Raw genomic sequence first — 20861 nt, forward strand, 5'->3', positions numbered from 1 at the left:
TTACCGGAGTATTTTTTAACACAAGTATCTGTACTTCCACTTAAGTACGGAAAGTGAGTACTTTTGCCATCTCTGACCAGATGGAATCCATCTCCGGACATGATAAATACATTGTTTAAATTGAGATGTGCACTATATACACTACTTTTGAATTCATTATTTTATTTTGCGATTAATTGCAGCCCAGCTTTATGTGTAACATGAAATTCAAAAAGTGTGTGTGTGAGGTGTGTTTTCCTTCCTGCCCTTAGACGTTCAGGGAGCCCGTGTCAGACTACCAAGTGGTGAGAGAGAAGGCAGCAAGTCAGAAGAGAGACGTGGAGCGAGCACTCACACGCTTCATGGCCAAGACGGGAGAAACTCAAAGCCTCTTCAAAGACGACATCACTGCCTTCCCACGTGAGTGATTCCACCAAGTGGACATTCATTTGGGGGTCCCCATGCGGACCAAAAATACGGAGTGTGGATTTTAATCCTTGTGAATGTGTTTCCAGTGATCGCAGCACAACCAAGCAGCATCCCATATCTCAGTGCCCTCCTGCCCTCGGAGCTGGAATTGCAGACTCTGGAGGAGACAGACTCCTCGGAGCAGGACGACCAGACAGACAGCGAGAACGCAGCAGGAAACCTCATCAATGTAAGTCTTTACTACTGGAGCTTGCCCAGTTATATAGTGTGTGTTTTTCTACAGTCAGTGTCTCTTACTGAGTTCCCAGAGATTTTAAAGTGATTACACTCTGGGACTTGGCCACTGTTCTCACACATTTGTGCACATCAACTCAAAAAGACTAATTTGATTCTTTAAACTCAGATTTACTTAAAATGTGTTAAGTATCAAACATACCTCTTCAATTTCCTGTAGTGCCTCCAGGGCCACTACTTGGGTTGGATTTGGAAAATATCATGTAGAAGATACAGAAGCTCTATTATAAAGATCTTCAGTAGGTTTGTGGGACAGGAATTTGAATATCATTATTTCGGGGAACTTCTAGGATTTCTTCCATACAATAATTTGCATCTAGAGACATTTAATTGTTAGTGTATGACCATGTAAGTGCTGACCCCAGGTTATTACTAGTGGAAGCAGCAGAGAAAGAATATCCCTAGCAGATTAGCAGAAGGTGGATCCAATTTTATTGATCACAGCATTTTAAGTCTGAACTTTAATGGCATCAAAGAAAGAAAAAAAACACTACCTGCACCTCTGAAGCTTGCCAATTGGCATATCATGTCTCTCTTATTTAAATTGTATGTTTACTGGGAGTTACACACAGTGACTTCCATTGCTGTACAGATAAACCCACATGCTGCTGATATGCAGATTTAGTTATTACTTCGGACAGAGCAAGGCTAGCTGTTTCATCATCATGCTAAGCCTGCTAGCTCTACTCTATAGTTAAACCACAGACATATCAATCTTGAAGTAAAGCAAATAAATGCATGTCAAATTATTCAATAGCTCAGTCACTTAAAGGCGCTCTAAGCGATGCTGGGTGATGTTACTTTATGATTTTCTAAGTATTTTCAAACAAGACGAAACTAGCTCCCTCCTCTTCATCCCATCCCTTCTCTGTGTCCGTGCGCTAACCCACCCCAAATCCTTTTTGGCAGTTATTGCCTGGAACACTGTTTATAGACCCTGGGCTGTCTACAGTCAGCTAGCGGATAGTGAAGGTACAATAAGTAACATGCTGACGTTGCTTAGAGCACCTTTAATGCATCTTTTCCCTCACTCAGGATGATCCAGGAGGGGACAAAGAGAACTCCATCCTTCCTCCCAGCGGCGTTGTGGTTCCCTCCACAAAGGCCAGCGAGGACAACGTGATTGACAACCCGTACCTTCGGCCAGTCAAGAAACCCAAAGTGAGGAGGAAGAAATGAAACTAATATGAACCAACAGACACACACTGGCCACAGTGGTTGAGGCTTTCAGCAGTGCAGTGATTCCCTCCCCAGAGAGGAGAGGCATGGCCTTGAAGCATCTGGGACCAGCGCCACTGTTGGGTTTTTGTATATTGACTGACTTCTTTTGAAGTTTTTTGTTGCGTTACTTTTCAGCAAGCACTAACTTGGTAAAAAATATGGTGTAATATACCACCCTTACAGAAATCAGTCATTTTGTAAATAAAGAAATTAGTTTGTTTTTTTACCCTTGATATCTTACTTTTCTTCTGACAGCCCATGAAATGTCTGTAAATGATAAGGTAAATAATTTGACAAAGGCACCATTTTACATCAGTATCCCAGTGGGACTTCATCCATCAGCTTTAGAGTTAGTAGTACAAACTCAGGTAGGCCACCTTGCTTCTGTGCTTCAGGAAATCCTTTTCTTGGTTTAGCTGGAGGAAAACAAAAGAGCATGAGATGTCGCTACATACAGTGGCTTGAGAAAGTGTACACACCCATGCTAAAGTTGAATGTAAACATCTTTTGGGAATTGATCTTTATGCCTTGATTCAAAACATTTAGGAAAATCCAATCTTTTAAAAAGGACATCAATTTTCTTTGACTGAATAATGTATTGTAAATAAACATTCTTCCTTAAAAGACAGGGGGCAAAGTATACACAAACACACACTTATGTTAAATTCCCATAGAGGCAAGCAGATTTTTATTTTTAAAGGCCAGTTATTTCATGGGCCTTACCAAGGGAACTTTATCAGGATGGATAGTATTCTGATCCATGAAATAACTAGGTAACTAAGTTTTAACCAGGTAAAAATTTGTATTAATGTACATAAAGAAGCCAAGAAAAGCCAAAATCTCAAAGGCATCAAATCATTTAGCAGCAGCTGTGTGTAATTTGTTTTTGATTTGGGATCGGTAACAATACCCAAAACGTGTTTTTAAATAAGCACATTAACTATTTTACAGATTAACTCGTCATTTTGGGAAACATTGGTTTTCATGACAAGACAGATGAAAAGACTAATCCCACTTTAAGTAGGGTTGGAGCGGTTCATTTTGAACCAAAATGGTACGGCGTCACGGCTCGGTACGTGAATGTCCACGGTATCTGAATCTTCAGGGACACTTAACCTGTAGCCCTGCCTTAGCCATAAGGCTCGGCACGCCACGTGTAGCCGAGCTGCGCCCATGTATGCTGGGGGGGGTGCGAGAGACAGCAGTACGCGACGGGAGAAAGACGCCGCCTAGCTGGCCTGGTCAACATATCCGATATAATAATAATAATGTATTAGCTGTAGCCAGACAGGGAGCAGCTTTCTGCTGTGAGAAATGGCCGGGAGAGGTGATAAATCAGGGGATTTACTTCGTCTTTGCAGAGAACAAAAATGCTGGGTTTTCAGTTTTATAGCAGATTGTCTTATTTTGTTTACTAGTTTCATAGTCTGGAGATGTTGCAGCTAGCTCAATGGAGAGACTATATGACACTAGATGGTACAGCCTGAGACATGACTTAATAAAAAAATATATTTATATCATATTTGTTTTGCTCCATTATACCGAACCGTGACTTCTGTTTAGCGCTCCACCCCTAATAGAAAGGGATGATAGTAACGTAGTACGTCTACTGAAGCACTGTACGCAAAAACAAATTTAAGGTGCTTTACTTGAGAATTACATCATTCTACCCACTCACAACTACATTTATCTGACAGCTTTAGTTACTTTCCAGATTACAATTGTTCATGCCCTTCTTGCCCAAGGTAAGTATATGTAGAAACTTGGTGATTCAGAATTTAATTGTTTCAGATAAACTAAAGGGATCTTTTATGGGTTGAGAAAACTACTTCCTCAGCTAAATGAATACATTTAAAAAAAATGGGATGCACGTAAGAACCGGCTTCCTCATTCATTCTGTTTTATGGAGCTCAAACCTTCGTACCTTCACCCTGAGGGACTTCTTCTGCGTCTGAGGCAGTCTGGACCAGTCTGGGTTCCCGAAGCACATGGGCCAGCTCACTTTCCTGTTTGTTACTGTATCATGAGCGTAGGTCCCGGGCCTGTTTCACAGAAGGACCACCTGTCAGCGCTGTTCAGTTACATTGGAGCGGTGTCTCTGTGTCTCTGTGTCTCTGTGTCTCTGTCTCACCCTGGGCTGTCCTCAGCTGTACGTGACGTGCTTCTGAACCTCTCCGTGGTAGAGTTGAAAGGTGTTTTGCTAGGAGGGGGGCCTCTGGACTGGCTTTGATCCTGCTGGTACTGCTGTGGGGAAGGGGTCGCTGTCTGGGGATAGAAATTATAACTAATTAAGTCAAACTTGACATGTTAAAGGGGTATTCCTGCCTTTTAGCACTGCAAGATGCAGATAAAAAAAAATACCGTAGTGGTAATGTTCTGATCTTTAGCAGTTGTAGAATGAAACATAGTACTTTTAGACTTTAAATTATGATTTTATTTACATACAAAACAAGAGCTTTTATACAGTCGTTTCACAGGATGAGTAGACAAACTGAGCTCCTTATTTAAAATCAGTGGAATCCCCATCAGTTAAGATAAAAGTGCTTAGTGTACCTTGCTACAGGGCGGAAAGCGTGCAGCAGTCCTCGCAGAGAGACCATATCCTTTCTTACTCCCCGGTGTCCTCTGTAAGTCGTAGAGAATGGTGCCAAACTGCAAGAAAAATATTAATCATACAATGAGTACACACAGGGCTGTAATCCCCAATTTAACATTTTCATTTTAAACTTAACAGTTTCCTAGATCGGGAGTTGTCAGAGTCCTGAGGACTGAGAGCCATTTTAGGAGCCAGTATATGGCATTTTACTACTTACATACTATAATATGACTTTTTATTAGACGTTTTTTAATTAATCCAGAAACGCACTACAAAACAGATTTCCCTAACATTAGTCGAGTTCTCACTAAAATAAGGTAATTTTTTTATTGTCACAATAGAACAGAAGAACATCAAAATATCTTATCAGTTCTAATTGATAAAATGTATAAAAATACAAACTTAAAATATGAAACTTAACGTCCTTTAAACAAAAACAAATAATCAGTGTTGCCAACAGGGACGTTGTAGAGCGTCCTCTGGTGGACAGACTATGCAGTGCTCTCTCTCTCTCTATTTATTTATATTTATTTAGTAAAATTGGCCATTATAAATGCCAATGCCGATATATTGGGAAATGCCTAACATCAGCTAATAACATCGGACCGCTGATTTATCGGTCGGGCTCTGATACTATGACTTTTTTTTTTTTTACAATCTACCTTTGACTTTTTACAATCACTTTCCTACTAATATCAGAACCTTGATGTCACTTTTCAAAACTAAACACAAAACGTTCATCCCCTGTGACCCAGGCTGTCCAATGTTTAGAACATTGCATTGTGCATATCTTTACAGGAATCTTACACAGCATTGGTTCAGAAAACTAAAGTATTGTGAACTACCACTGAAACTTTACTTTAGATCACCCACACACAAGCTACCCATAGTTTCACTCTGTTGTTCATTGTACAATCATTAAATATTGTAGTACATAATAGATACATGTTTTATTATTGTACTACATGTAAATACATCTCTGTAAAAGTACTGCAAAAGTAGACAGAATACTACAGACACAGTGGAATCATTGTACAAAATCTGATTTGTCTTGATGAAAAAGAATACAGTACAATGACATCTAGGCCTGCACGATTAATCATTATAAAGAACGCGACCTCAATTCCCCCTGTTCACGATTCATTTTTTTAATATCTGCATCACAAACACTACTACTTTCTTCTGTGAGTTTTCAAACTGTATAAAATAGGTTTTAATTTTTTTTCGACTAAGTACTATGACTTTTTTTTTATTACATACTACACTATTCCTTTGACATACTATAACTTTGTATTGCTTTTCTCAACATACCATACAGTACTATGACTTTTTACTTTATTCGACATACACTGATTTTTTTATGACTTGATATACAAATACAGTACCATGACTTATTTTAATAATGTACTATGACTTTTTTCAACACAATTACTTTTGTATGACTTTTTTGACATATTATATTTGACTCGACATACTATTACGTTTTTTGACATACTATACAATGCTTTTTTCCAACACACTACATGTTATTTTTTCTATCGTACTATGTATGATACTATACTTGGCTCAACTTCTCACAGACACTGGCAAAGGACTCGCTGTCTGCAGAACTGCTCAGAGCCTTTTATCACCGCTCCACTCAAAGCGTTTTAACATGCCGTGACTTCCTGCTACGGGAGTTGTAGAGAAGGCCACCGGAAAAGTCTCCAGCCATAACAACTCCGGGAAAATGATGGGACTCCCCCTGCCCTCTCTGGAGGACCCCTTCAGGACCCGCTGCCTCCGCAGAGCTAACAACATTGTGGCAGATAAGGCCCGGCCCCGTTATCACCTGTTCTGTCTGTTACCCACTGGGAGGCGCTACAGAGCACTCAGGACTAAAGGACAGCTTTTATCCAAGAGCCATCACTGGACTGAAACCAAAGCAAACATTTCCTTACCTTGGTGTGTGTGTGTGTGTGTATATGTATGTATATATATATATATATATATATATATATATATATATATATATATATATGTGTGTATTTTTTTTGTAACCAATGCAATACTGTTCACATGATTTAAAAATGCTTGTTCCTATATTTATTGATTGGGATGACTGCACGTGCATGTTAAGAGTATTTATTTGTGTATTTGTTACTTTTATATTCAGGTACAGCACAGCAACTTCACTGCACACAAGCTTGTAAAATGACAAAATCTATAACATGACTTTTCCTCAAAATATTATACCACTTTATGAATTCATGACTTCTTCCGGCAAACAATACTGACTGACAATAATGACTTAACCGACATACTATACTATTACTTTGTAATTGACTTACTATGACTTTTGTCGACATACTATCCATTGACTTGTGACTTTTTCCAACCTTCTTTGATTTTTTTTTATGACTTTTTTCAACATAATATACTGACACACTTAATATACTGACATACATACAGTAGTATGTAACAGTAACACAGTTCTGCCCTACAGGTCTTATGAACAGCGCCCATATTCGTTTATGGACACTCAATGTGAATGCTCTATAATGAAATTCAGGAAAGAAATGTGTTGAATGTGAGACTGTCTACTTGCATATGGATAAAACGCTCTGTAAATGTGTGGATGATTTAACTTGCACTACACCATTATAAAACATTAAACCTAAATAGGTCTCAGAAATGACAATGGGAATAAAATAAAATATTCTGCCAAATTACCAAATTTCCCTTTACACACCCTCACCAACAATCAATATGAAAATCCACAAGATATAAGTAGGCCCGCACTGTAAACAAAATAAGGAAAAAAAGCCAGAATTGTCTTTTAAACATAACCCCTGATGCATGTGTGTTCGGAGCTAGCGTGCGTTGGGCCACAGATAGCGTCAGCCATGAATGTGGCCGTGATTGTATGCGTTACTCACCCGCTGATGTTCAGGTTACCTCCGTATCCTACTAGACCCAGTCAACAGTCCGGTAAAAATATACTCTCTCCCACCCAAAGACTGTATATTTAAAATTACCGGTCTATGCCCCAACCACGTCGCCAGAGATCCAGCTGGGCTTTCCATAGTCAACAAGTACACTAATTGGTGCTCTGTAGTCTTCTCCAAAGCTACAAAACTAGCAGATGATTAGCATCTGAGCTAACGTTACTGAAGTTCACGCAGGCCAGTGGCGGCGTGGCTTGTGGCTAAGTAGGCGGCTAACGCGACTCCTTCATTAAACACACTGCACTATAACTCCTAGATAACAGCGAGTGCAATTTTATCTCTCACCCATTTAGTTATATTAGTAGGGTTTATTCCATATATCTATGCAAAACGTAGCCGTTCCGGTATAGACTTCATGTGTTGGTTTTCTAGTTGTCATCTCTCCGGTCATAACATGGACCCTGCACTGACGAGAGCTCTCGCACACCTTCACTAGGGGTTTTCCCGCCCCCGAACCAATCAACAGCTATGGAACATTATGTCTAATGACTGACTAATTAGAGGATGAATACACAGGGCATGGCAGGATGAGAAATTCATCAAACTTGTTGCATTCACAGTCTTTAATAATTTCCACAACTCCAATGGAATGGGATACGATTCAAACATTGTAGCTAACTGTACACACATGAACCTAAAATATAACCTATAGTTACTAGGTTACTAAACTATGAGTTTTTAATTACGATTTTGGATGTATTATACTATAACTTTTTTCAACTTACAGTTGTGGTCAAAAGTTTTGAGAATGACACAAGGATTGGATTCCACTAAGTTATGTCATTCCATGTTTGTAGATATTTTGTCAGATGTTACTACGGTATCCTGAAGCATAATCACAAGCATTTCCTAAGTGTCAAAGGCTTTTATTGACAATTACATTCAGTTTATGCAAAGAGTCGATATTTGCAGTGTTGACCCTTCTTTTTCAAGACCTCTGCAATTTGCCCTGGCATGCTGTCAATCAACTTCTGGGCCACATCCTGACTGATGGAAGTCCAGTCTTGCAAAAGCAATTCTTAAAGTTTGTTGGAATTTGTGGGTTTTTGTTTGTCCACACGCCTCTTGAAGATTGACAACAAGTTCTCAATGGGATTAAGGTCTGGGGAGTTTCCTGGCCATGGACCCAAAATGATGATGTTTTGTTCCCTGAGCCACTTGGTTATCACTTTGGCCTTATTGCTAGGTGCTCCATCATGCTGGAAAAGGCATTGTTGGTCTACAAAGTGTTTTTGGATTGTTGGGAGAAGTTGTTCTCGGAGGATGTTTTGGTACCATTCTTTATTCATGGCTGTGTTTTTAGGCAAAATTGTGAGTGAGCCCACTCCCTTGGCTGAGAAGCAACCACACACATGAATGGTCTCAGGATGCTTTACTGTTGGCATGACACAGGACTGATGGTAGCGCTCACCTTGTCTTCTCCGGAAAAGCTTTTTCTGGATGTCCCAAACAATCGGAAAGTGGATTCATCTGAGAAAATGACATTGCCCCAGTCCTCAGCCGCCCAATCCCTGTACCTTCTGCAGAATAATAATCTGTCCCTGATGTTTTTCCTGGAGAGAAGTAGCTTCTTGGCTGCCCTTCTTGACACCAGGCCATCCTCCAAAAGTCTTCGCCTCACTGTGTGTGCAGATGCACTCACACCGGCCTGCTGCCATCCCTGAGCGAGCTCTGCACTGGTGGTGGCCCGATCCCGCGGCTGAATCAACTTTAGGAGACGGTCCTGGCACTTGATGGACTTTCTTGGACGCCCTGAAGCCTTCTTCACAACAACTGAACCTCTTTCCTTGAAGTTCTTGATGATCCGATAAATGGTTGATTTAGGTGCCCTCTTACTAGCAGCAATATCTTTGCCTTTGAAGCCCTTTTTTTTTTTTTTTTTGCAACGCAATGATGACCGCACATGTTTTTTCTGCGGGTAACCATGGTTAACAGAGTAAGAACAATGATTTCAAGCACCAACCTCCTTTTAAAGCTTCCAAATTGTTATTCTAATTTAACTAGCATGACAGAGTGATTTCAAGCCTGGTCCTCATCAACACTTTCACCTGTGTTAACGAGATAATCCCTGACATTATTTCAGCTGGTCCTTTAGCAGCAGGGCTAAAATGCAGTGGAAATGTTTTTAAGATTAAGTTCATTTTAGTTGAAAGGAGGGACTTTGCAATTAATTGCAGTTCATCTGATCACTTTACATAATTCTGGAGTACATGCAAATTGCCATCATAAAAATTGAGGCGTCGGACTTTGTAAAAATTAACATTTGTGTCATTCTCAAAACTTTTGACCAGGACTGTACTATACTGAGACTTTTTTGGACATACTAAATTATGGCTTTTTAATTACTTTTTTGGACATAATATGGCTTGTTTTGACATTCTATGCTATGATTTTTTTTTGGACATACTATACTATGGCTTTTTAATTACTTTTTTGGACATACTATACTATGGCATTTTGATTTACTTTTTTGGACGTACTATACTATGGCTTTTTTGGACACACTATACTATGACTTTTTGATTCCTTTTTTTGTATATACTATGCCATGGCTTTTTTTAACATACTATACTATGGCTTTTTAACTACTTTTTTGGACATACTATACTATGACTTTTGAATTACTTTTTTGGACATACTATACTATGCCTTTTTTTGGACATAACACCTTTTTTTCAACTTATTATAATATGGCTTTTTTGGACATGCTATTCTATGACTTTTTAATTACTTTTTTGGACATACAATACTATGACTTTTTAATTACTTTTTTTGACGTACTATACTGTGACTTTTTTGGACATACCATGCGATGGCGTTTTAGTTACTTTTTTGGACATACTATACTATGACTTTTTTTAACATACTATACTATGGCTTTTGGACAAACTGTACTATGACTTTTGAATTACTTTTTTGGGACATACTATACTATGCCTTTTTTGGACATACTATACCTTTTTCAACTTACTATAATATGGCTTTTTTGGACATGCTATACTATGACTTTTTAATTACTTTTTTGGACATACTATACTATGGCTTTTTTGGACATACTATACTATGACTTGTTAATTACTTTTTTCAACATACTATACTATGACTTTTTTGGACATACTATGCTATGGTGTTTTAATTACTTTTTGGACACACAATACTATGGCTTTTTAATTACTTTTTGGACATACTATACTATGCTATGACTTTTTTCAAACATACGATACTATGGCTTTTTTGGACATACTGTCCTATGTTTTTTTAATTCCTTTTTTGGACATACAATACTATGACTTTTGAATTACTTTTTGGAAATAGTATACTATGCCTTTTTTGGACATGCTTTACCTTTTTTCAACTAACTATGAAATGTCTTTTTTTGAACATGCTATACTATGACTTTTTAATTACTTTTTTGGACATACTATACTATGGCTTTTTTGGACATACTATACCATGGCTTTTTTCAACGTACTATACTAAGACTTTTTTGGACATACTATACTATGCCTTTTTTGGACATACTAGACCTTTTTTTCACTTACTATAATATGGCTTTTTTGAACATGCTATACAATGACTTTTTAATTACTTTCTTGGACATACTATACTATGGCTTTTTTGGACATACTATGCCATGACTTTTTTGGACATACTTTGCAATGCCGTTTTAAATTATTTTTTGGACATACAATACTATGGCTTTTTAATTAGTTTTTTGGACTCACTATAATATGCCTTTTTTGGACATGCTTTACCTTTTTTCAACTTACTACGCAATGGCTTTATTTGGACATAATATACTATGACTTTTTAATTACTTTTTTAGACATACTATACAATGGCCTTTTTGGACATAATATACTATGACATTTTTCAGCGTACCATACTATGGCTTTTTAATTACTTTTTTCAATTTACTATACTATGGCTTTTTTGGACATACTATACTATGACTTTTTAATTACTTTTTTAGACATACTATACAATGGCGTTTTTGGACACACAATACTATGACTTTTGAATTACTTTTTTGGACATACTATACTATGACTTTTTTGGACATACTATACTATGCCTTTTTTGGGCATACTATACCTTTTTTCCACTTACTATAATATGGCTTTTTTGAACATGCTATACTATGACTTTTTAATTCATTTTTTGGACATACAATACTATGGCTTTTTAATTAGTTCTTTGAACTCACTATACTATACCATACATAGACATAAGACATAATATACTATAATAATATGACTTTTTTCAGCGTATCATACTATGGCTTTTTAATGACTTTTTTGAACTTATTATACTATGGCTTTTTTGGACATACTATACTATGGCTTTTTATTTACTTTTGTTGGATATACTATACTATGACTTTTCAATGACTTTTTTGGACATACTATACTATGGCTTTTCATGAATTTTTTCGACATACTTAACTCTACATTTTTTCAACATACTGACTTTCTTGTGACTTTTTTTGATAATATGACTATTTGTGACTTTTTTTCTACATACTATACTATGACTTTTTATGCCTTTTTTTGACATACAATGCTTAAACTATGTCATGACTTTCTTTCAACATACTACACTACGGCTTTTTAATGAATTGTTTTGACATAGGCCTACTATACTATGGCTTTTTATAACTTTTTTTGCGATACTGTACTATAACTTTTTTTGTAGTTACTTTACTAATATTTTTGTGACTTTTCAACATAGTAAACAGTATGACTTTTTAGACATACTATGTTATGGCTTTTTATCACTTTTTACAACATACTAACTTTTTCAACATACAGACATTGTTGTGACTTTTTGACATACTTAAGTACTTTTTGACATACTATTTTTAATGACTTTTTTGACATATTACTCCTTACGTTTTTCAAAATTTTTTCGATATACTATACAATAATTTTTATGACTTTTACCGACAAACTATACCATGACTTTTTATGACTTGACATACTTTACTATGACTTTTACCGACATACTATAGTATGTCGGTAAAAGTCATAAAAAGTCCTGGTATAGTTACTGTGACTTTTTTATACTATGACATTCTCTGATTTTGGTGGGAGGGGGGTAACGTAAACCCCCAAAGTGGTAGTTTCTCCACAGGCTACACGTATACTCAGAAATGTAAATGTGCTGTATTTAAAGCAAACGAGCTAGCTATAGAGCCAGTCTTTGTGTGAAACCCATTACCTTTTGTCTTAAAATAAGTGACAAGGACAAATTAGTCGCAGATAATTAGAGACACGAACCTCATGGTTGTCATAGCAGCCAGGGCCGACGTGAGGCGCTGGCGGTCGCGCCATTTGGTTTCCCAGCCGGTCTGGTGCATAGTGGAGAGGAAAGAGTTCCCTCTCCTGAGAGCTGCCAAACACTACTCTCTTAACAGCAGCTGCCGACATTTCGAAAACAACTTGTGGAAGAAGAAACTAGCGTAAACTGTACCAAAAAGACGAGTTTCGTCACCATACAAGGTAGCTCAGGATCGACCTGCCATGACGTCGTCGTGTTTTGACTTGCTGCAACTATGGCAACCGTGTTAGTACGGCTGTGCCTTGTTTGCGTCATAAAGTTAAAGGCTCCTTGGATTGCGAGTAGGAAAACACATGGCTTGTGGTGTTTCTTATAATTCAAAACAACTTTAAACACATCTTTATTTTCAATTATAAGACAATGTACATGTCATGACAATAATTTGCACATTAAAAAGCAGAACTGAGGCACTGTTATTGAAGGGTGAGCAGTAGGCTAAAAGTCTTTTTTATATGAATAAATAACTTTTCAAGAAAAATTGCATTTAAGTGGTGGCACTTAAGTTGGATAGTCTGTAAGAATGAGAACAGAACAAATCTCATTTTAAGTATTAGCATATTTAAGGCAATTCCAAAACAGTTACAAATAGCCATTTATTCTTTATACACAGGCACATCTTTCATAAGCAGTAGTCTTTAAATTACAGTTGAGTTGAAAAAAAGAAGTAAGAACTGAGGTCTGAAACGGTCCTCCAGCATCCAGCAATCACATTCATGTTGGCACAGAAGACATTCTCTGGTGCGAGAAGTTATTGCTAATTATTTCAGTGAAAACAGCCAACAGTGGCACAAAAACCATCTCTTAGCACGTGCACTCAAAACCAACCTGTAAAAAGGTGCGTCCACTTTGGCACTTGCAAATGGGGGGAGATTAAATGGAATGCGCCTTGAAAGACAACAGTATCCCAAAGACAGTTGTGGAAGGATTCAGCTGAGAAATATACAAGAGGGGTTATCAGAGAGAAATTCTATCTGCCGGACAAATCTCTTCAAAGAAAAAGGCCATAACGCACACAAGCTACAAGACAGGGAGGGACTCTCCTAGCAGGCACTGAAGGACTGAGGAGTGTGTGTGTGTGTGTGTGTGTGTGTGTGTGTCTCACGAAGCGCTTCACTCTGACTGAGGCACTGAAATCGATGGACCTTTGGGGTCGTCGAATCGATCCATGGTGTTCAGCTGCATGATCATGTGCAGACCATACACGAAAATTATTAGCATGAGCAGAGAGGTTATCAGTCCCATCCAGATCCCTGGGGTGAAGAAGCCTGCACAGTCACTGGCGTAGGAGAAATCTGTTCTGTTGGACAAGCCGAAGCCCTGAATCTGTATTGGAAAATGCAAAAAAACCTCAATAAACAGGAGTACATACATGATTTTTTTTGCAGGTATATTGAGTGGCAGGATGTAAAATGCGGCAGTATTATTGTACCTGGAAGTCGACAAAATTGAGCCTCCACTGCGTGGTGTTCTGGTTTGTGTTGTTTGGCACTAGCAGAGTATCTCGGAAGCTGGTGACGGACTGGCAGTGGAAAGAATACTCTGCAGGGGCGTAGATGTTGCGGCTCCCAATGAAAGACGCAGTTAGGCCGTTTGCCCGCAGCTGCACAGTGTCCAGGGTGAACCAGTTCCGTCCAGACACAGGGAAGAACCGCTGAGTCATGGCAAAACTGGAGATCAACAGAAGATTGTTGTGGAGTCAAGGACAGCATGTCAATGTAGAAGACTGTGAAACGCTAGAATAGTCACAAACGATTACTATTGGTATTAATTGGACTTGTTTGCACATCTGCATCAATTATTGTACTTTGTATCTATGACACCTGTGTCAAACTCAAGGCTCGAGGGCCAAATCCGGCCCCTTGCATATTTTGATCCAGCCAACATAGCAATTTAGGTTCACAATAAATGTTGGCTCACCAAGTTTTTGTCGCTTTCGAAAAGTGTTGAGCCGCTTTTTGTTACCTTTTTTTCCCCACTTTTCCAACTTCTTTTGGGGAGTTTTCTGACATTTTCTCTTCAATGTGTTTGTCGCTTTCTAGGTTTGTTTTTCTATGATCAATAGGGAACTTTTTTAGGACTTTGTCAACCAAACTTTGGAAAGACTTCATAAGACATACAATTTTCTCCTAAATAAAAGCAAGACTATGCACTTTACATCTGGCCAAGAATGTGATTCTCATTTTCCAGCGTGGCCCTTAGTGAAGTGGAGTTTGACACCCCTGATCTATGGTTTGATTGTTAAATAAATTACACCCCAGTGCCTCAGATCGGAAATTTCCTGACTAAGTCATAGTTTCAAAAAAGACTGAGACACAGCATTACGTTGCACTAAGCCTTGCAAATTTACACACATCTTATAGAACATTTAACGGCAAAAACTGCTGGCAGACTAGACTTCAGTCTCTCTCCGTTTGAACATCACATCACTATGGAGTATAGTGGTTGGAGTCACCTGCTGCCTCCATGTTCCTGCTCCACACCCTCTGCTACAATTCTCCATGTCTCTGTCTGTCTGTCTGTCAGCCTGTGTCTCTCTCTCTGTCTCTTTCTCAAACCCCCAACTAGTTGAGGTAGATGCCCCCCCCCACCCTGAGCCATGGTTCTGCTCCAGGTTTCTGCCTCTCTGAGGCAAGGAAGTGTTTCCTTGCCTCTGTGGCCTAGTGCTTGCTCTTGGTGAACTGTTGGGTTTCTGGAAATAACATCCCAGAGTCCGGTCTAGACCTGCTTTTTATGGAAAGCGTAATGAGATAACTGTTGTTGTGATTTAGCGCTATATAAATAAAACTGAATTGAATTGAGGTTGAATCACGATGAGAGATGAGTTTTGTTTTGAATTTAAAACATTTTGAACTGAGCCATGGGGGTTTTGAAAAAGCGGACTTTTCAGAAGGAAATCGATCACTTTTATCCCAAAGGTAGCAAAATCCACCTGCGAGCACCTCTTAAACTCACTAACACGTTTCATGTTGTTGTGTAGTGTAAGCCAGTGGGTTTTATTGGGGTTAGTGGACTATTTTTTTGGCCAGGCACAGGGGAGTCTCTGCTGAAGTCACTGGGCTCGGCCGAGAAGCAGTTTTCGCATTTCTGTTGTTAAATGGATTAAACAAACAACATATAACATGTTGATTTGTGAGCTTTAGAGAGGGCAGAGGATTTTGTTGTGAGACATAATAGTTTCCAGTGTCTGTGCTAAGCTAAGCTAAGCGGCTGCCTGCTGTAGCAAAACATTTACCATACAGATAAAGAGAGGTATGTATCAAACTTCCCAAAATGTCCAACTTTTCCTTTAAATTACATTATTGCCTTACCTTAGTGTAAAGTTTGTATAGCTGAGGACAAGCCTAAAGAGAGAACAGAAAAACAATTTAAAGCAATTTAAAATGACTGCTTTCCTTTAAATAACACAAAAAACTGACGCTCGCTTGAAGTAACAGAAAGAAAGGCTAACATGCTGGTTGTCTCACATTGAGTTGCTGTTGTTGCACAGAGATCCTTCCAAGTTAGGCGTTTGTGCAGCGAGGTCCGTCCACCCTGAAGTGCTCGACAGGCTGACGTTCAGATTCTGAACCCAAAGCATTATGCAAGGGCCACTGCCGGTTCCATTAAACATGATGGGTGCTTTGACATCGGGAACAACTGCTTGGAGCAGGGAGCGCCCCGCAGGCTGGCTAGAAAAAGATGTCTCTGGTATCCCCTGCAGATTTAAGTCATCACAATGAATAATATAATGCTTTGTCTTCATATGACATGCCTGTTTGACTTTTTGATGTGTAGAAAAAGTGTAAAAAATGAATGAATTATTACATTAACATATTGAACAATTCTGGTAAATGATGTGCAGATTACAACATCTTACTCGTGATGGCTGGAGTCCTGTGTATATCGCAGTGTATGGGACTTTTTTATCTTTCATGATACTCAGAACTTTCCCAATCATTTCATCTGTTGAAAGCAAAATATACTTGAGTTACACAGCCACAAAACAGAAACACACACACACACTTTTTAGAGGGACTAAAATGCTGAGCATTTTACAGCAAGAAGTCCCTTAACAATTACAACTTACCATTTTCATGTAAGACTTCCTTACAAGACTTGACCAAGCTATAAAAACAATAAGCATGTTAATTTTCACATTTTTAGTTGTGAACATTTGCACACAAAAAAACGTCCTTAGACTGATATGGTGCAGAACACAAGTCTCACCCAGTACAATAGGGAAGATTGATAAGCAGCAGATTGCTGGCAGATGTGTTGACGCTGAGATGGGACAGAGTATTGGCATCGACGAGCAGAGGCGAGACACCAAGCTTCTCTTGCAGCAGAGCCGGGACGGCAGAAGAGTCCGACCACTCTAAAGCAGGGAGCGTCACCGACGAGGAAGAGGACTGCATGGCAGCCTGAAGTGGAAAGAATTATCAGTATTGTTAATCTGACAAAATCATCATTCATTCATTTAGGACTCGTGTATAAAGTTTTAAAAACCGACCTCAAGGTTTTGAAAGGCACTGTCCTGCTTGTTTCCAAACACTCCACCAAAGACTGTGAAGTCATCTTTGCTTAACTGAACACAAACAGACACAAGACATCACAATTGAATAACAGAGAAGTGGAAAAATATGCAAAGGCAAAACAACTAAAAGATAAATCCGTCCCATCAATGAGGAATCACCACAGAGAATAGACCCCAACAATGTGTTGAAGAGGAACTGGGAAAGGGGAAGTAATGCCAAAGCTCATTGTCACACCAGAGTGAGAAGACTGTTACACAGAGTCACAGTGCAACTGCACATGACGCATTACTGCCCTGTTTTACACAACTCTCTGCATATCTATGGGTTATCTTTCTAATAGATGAACAGTAAAAATTGGGGGTGCACACTGTGAGGAACACATCTTATAGCGATTATTTGGACTAATAATGCAATTGGGATCTGAACAACTTGGGAACCCTTTCGCAAAGATCTGTACCAGACAAAGAAGTGTATAATATTACTTTTAGTTTGGGACATCTCTGCAGCCCTGCAATTATACTTAATTCAAACGGTATTTTGACACATATTTTGCCACTGTGATTTGAATATTGCAATAGTCCATCATGCAGTTTCAATAATATTGCAATTAGTTGTGCTTCCCTAACGGAAATCTATAAAAATATGACCAAGCGGCTGTTTTAGGTACTTATGAACCTCAGTCTGTCTTCCCTAAGCTATGTGAGAGTTTTAAAGTGTGGTGCGAGGGGAAATGGGATGGGTACAATCATCTCTGCTCCGGTCATCTTCTGTGCAAGAAAAAAAAATATGTACAAGCTGAGTCCTTGAGCTAAGAGTGAAGATTCACCACTCCTATCTGTTTAGTGACTGTAAGCATGTTTGCTGTAGAGTGTCTCGGGTCGGGGACTGACCTTGTCCTGCAGGAACAGCAGCACAGTGTGGGGGCCAGAGCCAAAGGCAGAGGTGAGGTAGGCAGTCAGCTTTTCATTGGATGTGATATGACCAGCTGCAGGTGAGGCCAGTGGTGGTAAACTGTCACGCAGAAAAGATCATTATTTTTGGCGCATTTTAGGCTAACGAGATGAAGACATGAAAGGGGAGAGAGGGGGGAATGACATGCAGAAAAGGGCCAAAGGCCGGAGTCGAACCCCGGCCCGCTGCGTTGAGGAGCAAACCTCTACATATGGGCACCTGCTCTACCAACTGAGCTATCCGTGCGCCCAAATTGTGATATCTTATAGTTGTAAGAACATTAAAGGTCCCATGACATGGTGCTCTTTAGATGCGTTTATATAGAGCTTAGTGGTCTCGTAATACTGTATACTGTGTCTCTTTATATAGACATTAGTGGTCCCCTACTACTGTATCTGAAGTCTCTTTTATATAGACCTTAGTGGTCCCTAATACTGTATCTGAAGTCTCTTTTATATAGACCTTAGTGGTCCCCTACTACCGTATCTGAAGTCTCTTTTATATAGACCTTAGTGGTCCCCTAATACTGTATCTGAAGTCTCTTTCCCAAGAATTCAGCGTTGGTGCAGAATTCCAGCCACTAGAGCCAGTCCCACAATGAGCTTTCCTTAGGATGTGCCATTTCTGAGTCTGTAAAAGTGCAAAATATTAAAAAGCACATGACATGAGCATAGTGATAAACATGTCTGAGAGCAATACAGATCATTAGGAAAACAGTTTAATCCAATTTAGACCCCAGAGGCTACCTCACTGCATAACTGGATCATTATCATCATTATATGTATGGAACCAATAAATAAACGAATATTGTCAGACATTAACTATGGATCTATACATTGTTTTGAGATACTCTATTTTTTGTTGTACCAATTGAACTGAGAACAATGAGTCAAAACAGACAGAGAGACAGAAATGTTGTTGTTAGACTTTAAACTATGAATTTCAGCTAGCCGAGATCGATAAGCTTGTCTCATCTGGATACTAATAGACACACAGTTAGCAACAAGTGTTAGCATTAGCATGACAAACAGCCGTGACTGGTACAGTGAGTCTTACTTGACAAATAAGTAATAATAAAATGACTTATTACCCGTCACTGGACCACATTAGAAGTGGCACTTGAGCAGCGGAGCTCCGTGTGGCGAAAAGGGCGAAGAAAAGGCCAATAATAGCCATTACTGGCAGTCTACTCGAGCTCCTTGAGCCTGACATTTTTCCTTTTCCGCAATGCTGTGCTGGGCTCACGTGACGCAAACCAGCTGACAGTCATGTGCAACCGAAAGACAGACAGAAGGAAAATACTTCCTGTTCCTTTCATTGTGCCTCAGTGACAAATACAGTTAAACTCAGTGACCCTGATGATGCATCCATAATCCTGATCCATGCCCTGCCCACAGCGGTCCTCAACACCAGCATAACCGGTTTAAAAAGTCAACAGTAGTTTAATTTGGATACAGCTAGTTAGCATTGGCTCTCAGGAACCTACTGTCACTGCTGCTTTGTTAGCTTATCAGAATCAGAAAAGGGTTTATTGCCACTGTAAGTTTTACTTTCGTGGAATAAGCCTGTGTTATTGGTGCATACACAAAAAACATATTTAACACAAATAAGAAATAAACAATAGGCCTGCATAAAATATTACAAAATAGATGTAATAATAATTAGCATAGGAAAAAGGAGACTTAATGAGTTAAGTTTAGAACATATAGCCTACTTTGTGCAATTTCCAGATGTAGACTTTAGTCCAGGATAAAGGGTAGTGGAAAGTGTAGCAACTAGCTAATGCTAAAGGGTAGTGACTAGCTAATGGTAAAGTGTAGTGCCTAGCTAATGGTAAAGTGTAGTGACTAGCTAATGGTAAAGTGTATAGTGCCTAGCTAATGCTAAAGTGTAGTGACTAGCTAACATTTACTCAAGTAGAATACAATAGAAGGTATTTATTGTTATTGTACAGAATACAATGTAATTTTAATGTAACTGTTTGGAATTCATGGTCAATAATCCTCATTTATATAGAATTAAACCTAATATTTTATTTTAAAAAAGCAGATAGTAATTATTTTTGACTAAAGTTAAGATCAGAGCAATGAAAGTGATCAATTGTATTTGCAAAGAGCGTTGTAAGGAATCCAATACATTTTTTTGTGGTAATTTGCTTAAAAAGAAACCCGTATTTCAAAAATAGACATTTTTAAAGGGGTCAAATTTGACCCTAGGACAACAGGAGGGTTAAAAACACAGGAAAAACATCATATACAACTTAAGCATGCAGCTGACAGCACACGTTCAATATGTAAAATAAATGAATCCAATGTAAATTGAATTACAATTTACAAGAAATTATAATACAAGTTTGTGTTCCACTGGGATAAATGCAAACACTTCCCATATGAATGTAATTGTTGCACTAGATCCAAAAGAGGCATGTGATGACTGTGGCCTAATGTAGCCTACAAATTCGAGCTAGGCTACTTGTAGCCTACTTTGAGTATTTCCAGGTATGCTACTTCATACTTCTACCCCACTGTAGAAGTAAGTAATATTGTACTT

At 38.7% G+C, this 20861-nt stretch overlaps 4 protein-coding genes across 5 annotated transcripts in view; 1 reads left to right on the forward strand and 3 right to left on the reverse strand.

Annotated features, from left to right (window-relative positions):
- The window catches only part of taf8 (TAF8 RNA polymerase II, TATA box binding protein (TBP)-associated factor), an 8730-nt gene extending 6574 nt beyond the window's left edge, over positions 1-2156 (forward strand). For both annotated transcript variants that reach the window (XM_034876260.1, XM_034876261.1), the window contains exons 6-8: positions 252-399; positions 495-637; positions 1738-2156. In XM_034876260.1, coding sequence (XP_034732151.1) covers positions 252-399; positions 495-637; positions 1738-1881 — 435 coding nt within the window. In that variant the 3' untranslated portion in view covers positions 1882-2156. The remainder of the gene's footprint in view (positions 1-251; positions 400-494; positions 638-1737) is intronic.
- Positions 2041-13063, reverse strand: LOC117947386 (protein pitchfork-like). The gene is made up of 5 exons (XM_034876265.1): positions 12786-13063; positions 4477-4575; positions 4055-4188; positions 3848-3965; positions 2041-2339 (listed from the first exon to the last, which is right to left on the reverse strand). The coding sequence occupies exons 1-5, from the start codon at positions 12933-12935 to the stop codon at positions 2274-2276; spliced, it is 567 nt and encodes a 188-aa protein (XP_034732156.1). The 5' UTR covers positions 12936-13063; the 3' UTR covers positions 2041-2273.
- Positions 13064-13290: 227 nt separating this feature from the next.
- The window catches only part of itih6 (inter-alpha-trypsin inhibitor heavy chain family member 6), a 38770-nt gene continuing 31199 nt past the window's right edge, over positions 13291-20861 (reverse strand). Inside the window, exon 17 of the mRNA XM_034876198.1 lies at positions 13291-13943. Within this exon, the coding sequence (XP_034732089.1) occupies positions 13835-13943 (109 nt within the window). The 3' untranslated portion in view covers positions 13291-13834. The remainder of the gene's footprint in view (positions 13944-20861) is intronic.
- LOC117947376 (V-type proton ATPase subunit S1-like) lies at positions 13407-19653 on the reverse strand. Its single transcript, XM_034876253.1, has 10 exons — positions 19402-19653; positions 18251-18371; positions 17336-17410; positions 17053-17246; positions 16913-16950; positions 16703-16788; positions 16311-16540; positions 16155-16187; positions 14276-14513; positions 13407-14169 (listed from the first exon to the last, which is right to left on the reverse strand). The coding sequence occupies exons 1-10, from the start codon at positions 19521-19523 to the stop codon at positions 13957-13959; spliced, it is 1350 nt and encodes a 449-aa protein (XP_034732144.1). The 5' UTR covers positions 19524-19653; the 3' UTR covers positions 13407-13956.

This window comes from Etheostoma cragini, chromosome 7 (genome assembly GCF_013103735.1).
Source record: "Etheostoma cragini isolate CJK2018 chromosome 7, CSU_Ecrag_1.0, whole genome shotgun sequence".
Taxonomy (NCBI): Eukaryota; Metazoa; Chordata; class Actinopteri; order Perciformes; family Percidae; genus Etheostoma; species Etheostoma cragini.